The sequence below is a fragment of the Rhincodon typus genome, unplaced genomic scaffold (assembly GCF_021869965.1).
Source record: "Rhincodon typus isolate 14 unplaced genomic scaffold, sRhiTyp1.1 hic_rhity00012354, whole genome shotgun sequence".
NCBI classification, from domain to species: Eukaryota; Metazoa; Chordata; class Chondrichthyes; order Orectolobiformes; family Rhincodontidae; genus Rhincodon; species Rhincodon typus.
In genome coordinates, this window is record NW_025977992.1 from 573 (window position 1) to 6,702 (window position 6,130).

A 6,130-nucleotide genomic window follows, 5' to 3' on the forward strand; every position below is an offset into this window, starting at 1 on the left:
AGCCCATATCCTTGTAAAGCTTGGAATCACAAGTGCACATCAAAATACTCCATAAATATGATAAGGGTTTCCGCCTCTACAACCCTTACAGACAGCGAGTTCCAAATTCCCACCACCCTCTGGGTGGAAAAAGGTTTTCTTCACATTTTCACTAAATCTTCTGCCCCTTACCTTCAATCTCTGTCCAAGGGGAAAAGTGTTTTCCTCTCTACCCTATCTTTGCCCCCAATAATTACACACATTTCAATGATGCCCCTCTCAATCTCCTCTGTTCCAGGGAAAACAGTCTGAACAATCTCTCTTCTTAACTAAAAATTTCCTGCCCAGGCCACCTCCTGGTAAATTTCCTCTGCACCCACTCCAGTGCTATCATATCCCTCCTATAATGTGAATTCCAGAACTGCACACAAAACTCTGGCTATGGCCTAACCAATGTTTTATACAGTTCCAGCATAACCTCCCCCACCACCTCTTAAACTCAGTCCCTCGGCTAATAAAGACAAGTATCCCACATGCGGTGTTCACAAGCTTGTCCACTTGTCCTGACAGACTGGTGTACATGCACACCAAGGTCCCTCCAATTCTCCGTTCTTCCCAAGGTCCTACCGTTCATGTATTCCTTTGTTTTGTTTGTCCTGCCCAAGTGTTTCACCTCACATTTGTCTGGATTGAATTTGTATTGAAATACGTTTGTGAATGGGTTGAGCAATCATGTTGGTGAGTGGGTTGATAGCTGTTTGCAGTGTGGTCAGGTCCGGAGCTAGTCAGCTGGTGGCAGCACATTTAGAGGCAGTTTGTTAGCATCAGGGGCAGCTGTTGTGTTGGTGGCGTAGTTAGGGCTTCTCACAAACCATCAAGAATTGGGGGTTTGGGGTGGGGAGTCTGGTGGTGGTAGGTGGGAGCTTGTGGTGAGTTGGTAGGTTGCTGTTCGGGGGTTACTTGTATAGTCACCCAGGAGTTGGACAGGGATTTATATGTATAACATTTTTCTAGGTATCTGTTCAAGGAACTTAGGGCAGGCAGTGGCCTAGTGGTAGTATTGCTGGACAGTTAATTACGAGACTCAGCACATGTTCTGGAGGTCCAGGTTTGAATCCCACCACAGCAGATTGTGGGTTTAAATTCCATACCAAAAAATCTGAAATTTAATCCAAGGGTAGCTATGAAACCATTATCACTTGTCGGGGAAACCCCAGCTGGTTCACTAGTGTCCTTTCAGGAAGGAAACTGCCATCTTTACCTGGTCTGGCCCTACATGTGACTCCAGACCCACAGTAATGTGGTTGACTCTGACCAATTAGGACAGGCAATAAATGCTGGTCTAACCAGCAACAACTGAATCCTGTGAATGAATAAAAAAAAATCACACTGGACTGAGATGTTAGACTAGCTCAGAGTCACAAAGGTTTGCAAAGGATTCCAGGGAGAACTTCCAACATACTTGGGAAAAATTCCATCAAGGTTTGCATTGAGAGGTGGATGATCTCCTGACTCATGTGGGGTCAAATGTCCAAGTCTCCAATTATCTGAAGAGTAGGTTGTTATTGGACATGGTAGCAATGCGCACTGACCAAGACCTGGGAAAGGACGAGCACTAAACCTAAAATTCTGGGGTCCATTCCCCAAAGGGCCCCAGACTCAACCTAATCTCCAAGCTGTGCAATTGTTATTCATTACAAATGAGAATGAAAGTGATCTGAGTAGATGGAGCATCATTTCTCTCCAGATGCTGTAAACCATTCACAGGGATGAGGGAGGAACTGGCTGCACTCTCCTGGTCATTAATTATTCAGCAGCTAAAAACATTAAAACCAATGATCTGTCACTATTCCAGGGCAGTCTGTGGATTCGACACAAATCTCATGACTTAAATTACAGTCATGTCCGTCATTACTTGTTTGGCTGGATAGTGCTGAAGTCCTGAAAGGGTGCTCTATAAATGCAAGCTTTTCATTCTTTCATTCAGAATGAGAAACTGATCATCTTCAGGATGTTTCTGGTGATTGTTAATATTTCAAAGTCACTGAACAAGATCAAATCTTGTGTTACAGGTCTCGCAAGGAAGTCGCTGACATTTCCAGTCCAAACCAGTAACAGTTATGTTCAACTGAAACCAAGGAGGTGTCCCAATTTGTTTGCCTTTACTCTGTGTTTGAGGGCAGCATCTGAAGAGTCCCGCAGTTATGGGTTGTTCTCCTATGCGTCTTCAGAAAGCGGCAATGAACTGTTGCTCTGGAAATGGAGTGATACAAGACTTGACCTGTACCTCCAGAACACTGTAATTCCATTTTCCCTTCCAGCAATGAATGCGCTGATGAGGCACATCTGTGTGAGCTGGGAGTCTAAACAGGGGGAGGTAACATTCTGGGTGAATGGACAGAGAAGTGTTCGGAAAGTTGGTAGAAAGAGGAAAATGGTGAGGGGTGGAGGCTCCTTTATCCTGGGACAGGAGCAGGACAAGGTTGGTGGAGGGTTTGACATCAAGCAGAGTTTTGTTGGGGAGATAACTGATGTTAATCTGTGGGACCATGTTTTAACAGCAACTGAGATTAAGGCTGTGAGTGAATGTTGTAACAGTCTGGGGGGGAACATCATTGACTGGTCCACAATATGGTACTCTGCAAGAGGAAAGGTGAATATTCAGGACAATAAAGACTGCAAAACTTAAAATTCTTTGCCGGGGAAGCAGTTTTGGGAACAGTGAGAAGAATAGGATGAGAACAATACGACAGACATTCCCACCAAATTGCTTTAATAGCCCTACAATGTTACATTATAATCGTTTTTTCTCCAAATCAGTGCAGGAATCTACAATAGAGTTTAGTGCAGAATAAAGAGGATTTGATGAAGGTGTTCAGTATATTTGGATCAGGGGTTTTTACTCGTATCTTTTATCTTTTCATCTTCCTCAGTATCTGGCTGAGTTTCAAACTCAAATGTAAAGAATCTCTGTCTTTCTCATCACAGACAGAGATGGGGATAGGGAGACAGAGAATGTGACTTATGGATACAGGATGCAGCTTGGTGTAATCAACCTGTTCAGAGATGTTATCACTTGAACCCAGGCCTCCTGGCTTAAAAGTAGGGACCCTACCACTGTACCATAAGAACTTGGTGTAAACTCCAGTGAGTTGCAGTCTGAGCTGAAGTCTGATTAAAACCTGAAGACTCTCTCAAACTGGTTCGAACTAACAAGGGCCCACCTACTTCCTCACCCACTCTTCCTTTGTTCCATTCTTCCTTGGCTATGTCACTGGTGCAATCTTTAACTTCACAGTGGGATTAGTTCTCTAGCGTAATCACAAAGTGCACCAGCAAAGGCAGGGAGTTTACACCTTCCAACTGACACACACAGAGCCAATAGAAGAATTAAATGCATGAGGCTGAGGAATAGTCAGACTAAGAAAGTCGCTTTAGGAGAAATTAATTCTGTTCTGGATTGTGACTGTGCTGCTTGAGGATTATTGCTGGATGTACACTCTGTCTCTTTCTGCTGGAATCGTACCATGATTGGAAACACTCAGATATTGCAATCTCCTTGGAATTAAATTGTAATCAATCTAATGTTGTAGCTTCAATGCATCAATAAGTACACATCAAAATGACAACGTTATTGTGTGTTTATTGTGTCTAATCTTCAAATAAAATTCAGTGCTACTGGCTTACAGTTTTTCGCAGCTGGAGCAGTGAGTGGATTCACTGTGGAGCGTCCGTGATGTGAGAATGTCGGGGGCAGCACATTTCGAGGGGTGGGCACACTACAGGTGAAGCTTAGATGGGCAGAAGGGGAATGGGTGACAAAGTCAAAGGCCCAGGAAGGAAGCTCAGGAATCCACTGTGGCCATTCCCCTCTCAGACAGATAAATCACTTTGGATATTGTTGTTGGGGGCGGGAGTGGCCTCTCAGGGAAAAGCAGCAACAACCAAGTTCACGGCCCCACGGGTGTCTCTGCTGCACAGAAGGGGAGGAAACCGAGCGGCAGAGCTGTAGTGATAGGGGGTGTTCAATGGTAACAGGTCCAGACAGGCACTTCTGTGGCTGTAGATGTGAATCCAGGATAGTATGTTGCCTCCCTGGTGCCAGGGTCAGGGATGTCACAGAGCAGCTGCAGGATATTCTGGAGTGGGAGGGTGAACAGCCAGTGGTTGTAGTACACACAGATAGCAACGAATAAGTAAACATAGGAATGAGGGCCTGAAAGCTGAATAAAGGAAGCTTGGAGATACATTAACATGGAGGGCTCTCAGGATTATTCTCAGTGCCATTTGCTAGCAAGGCCAGGAATAAGAGGATAGATCAGGTGAATGTGTGACACATGGCAACACAATGTCATTGCTATAATGGAAACATGGTAAAGGAGAGGCAGAATTGGCAGCTCAGTATCTCTGGATATAGAGTTTCAGGCAGGATAGAGTGGGTGACAAAAATAGGAGAGGGTTAGCAATGTTAGTTAGAGAATTGATTGCAGTTGTGAGAAGAGATGACAGCCTCGATGGGTTAACAAACGAGGCTTTATGGATTGATTTTCGGAATAAAAAAGGCCAATCACATGATTGAGAGTATACTAAAGACCCACCCAAGCAGTGAGAGGGAGATAGAAGAACATATATTTCGACAGGTTTCTGCTTGCAGGAATAAGAGGGCAAAAATAGTAGGAGATTTTAACTATCCCAATATCAACTGGGTTTCAAATAATATAAGGGGCATTGAGGGTAAAATGTTCATGTACTGTGTGCTGAATTTTTTTTTAAATAATACATTACAAGCCAAAGAGAGGAAACACAATTCTGGATTTAGTTTTGGGAAATAAAGATGGTGAAGTGGGTGACCGTATCAGATAGCAATATCAATAGTGACCACAATTTGAATAGGTTTAGGATAATTTTGGAAAAGGACAGAGATAAATCAGGAGTAAATGTTTTAAACTGGAAGAAGGTAAATTTTACAAAACTGAGAATTGATTTGGCTGGGTTGGACTGCACAGCGCTGCTAAAGGATACATCAGTGGTAAACCAGAAGGAAGCACTATTTAGTTCGATCCTTGGGGGACAAGCAGACATGACCCCTCCAAAAATAAAAATGTTACTGCCAAATCTAAATCCACATGGTTGTCTAGAAAAATACATGGATAGATTAAACAGAAAAAGAAAGCTTATGATAGCCACAAAAAAAATTCAACACTGCAGATAGCCCTAGAGGAGCACAGAAAGTACCAGGGATCAAGTAAAAAAATTGAAAAAAGCGAATGAAAGAGAGGGCATTTAAAAATATTTGCAAGCAAGATAAAGGAAAAGCCAAATATGTTTTACCAGTATATAAAGAGCAAAAGGAAAAAGTGGAACCTATCAGAGATGAAGAAGGGAACTTATGTGAAGATGCAGTGGATATGGGAAGAATTTTAAATATTTTTTGACTCTGTATTCACAAAGGAAAGGGATGACATAAATATAATAGTCCAAGAGGAGCACTATGAAACATTGCACAAAATAGTCATAACAACAGGAAGCATTAGAGGAGTTGGAATCATTGAAAGTTTCTCAGTCACTGGGGCCAGATGGATTGCCCCTAGGATGTTGAAGGAGGTCCGAGAGGAAATAGCAGATATTCTGAGGATTATTTTCCAAATTTCACTAGACACAGGTGAGGTGCCAGAGGACTGGAGGAATGCAAGTGTGGTTCCATTATTTACAAAGGAAATGACAAACAATTACAGGCCACTTTGTCTTACTTCAATGGTGGGCAAGTTGTTAGAATAAATCCTGAGAGATCAGAAAGGCATGGACTAGTCAGGGATAAGCAGCATGGCTTTGTTCAGGGAGGGTCAAGCCTTACATATTTGATTGAATTCTTTGAGGAAGTGACAAGGAGGATCAATGAGGGTAATGCAGTAGATGCTGCCGACATGGATTTCCGTAAGGCATTTGTCAAGGTCCCACATGACAGACTGGTCAAAAAAAAAGCCAATGTGCTTGATCTCAATGTGGTGAATTGGATCTAAAGTTGTCTCAGTAACAGGAAACAATGGATAATGGCCAATGGCCGCCCTTGAGAACTGAAAGCTGTTTCAAGTTGTGTTCCGTAGGGCTCGGTGTTGGGATCCCTGCTGTTTGTTTTATACTTTAACGATTT

At 43.0% G+C, this 6,130-nt stretch overlaps 1 protein-coding gene across 1 annotated transcript; it reads left to right on the forward strand.

The window, feature by feature from the left end:
* The first annotated feature begins 1,939 nt into the window (after positions 1-1,939).
* Positions 1,940-3,671, forward strand: LOC109925757 (mucosal pentraxin-like). Its single transcript, XM_048594655.1, has one exon. It carries the CDS (start codon positions 1,940-1,942, stop codon positions 2,666-2,668), a length of 729 nt encoding a protein of 242 aa, XP_048450612.1. The 3' UTR covers positions 2,669-3,671.
* The last annotated feature ends 2,459 nt before the right edge of the window (positions 3,672-6,130 follow it).

Excerpts from the sequence above, each read along its gene's own strand:
- LOC109925757 (XM_048594655.1), top strand. The coding sequence starts at position 1,940 with ATGCAAGCTTTTCATTCTTTCATTCAGAATGAGAAACTGATCATCTTC.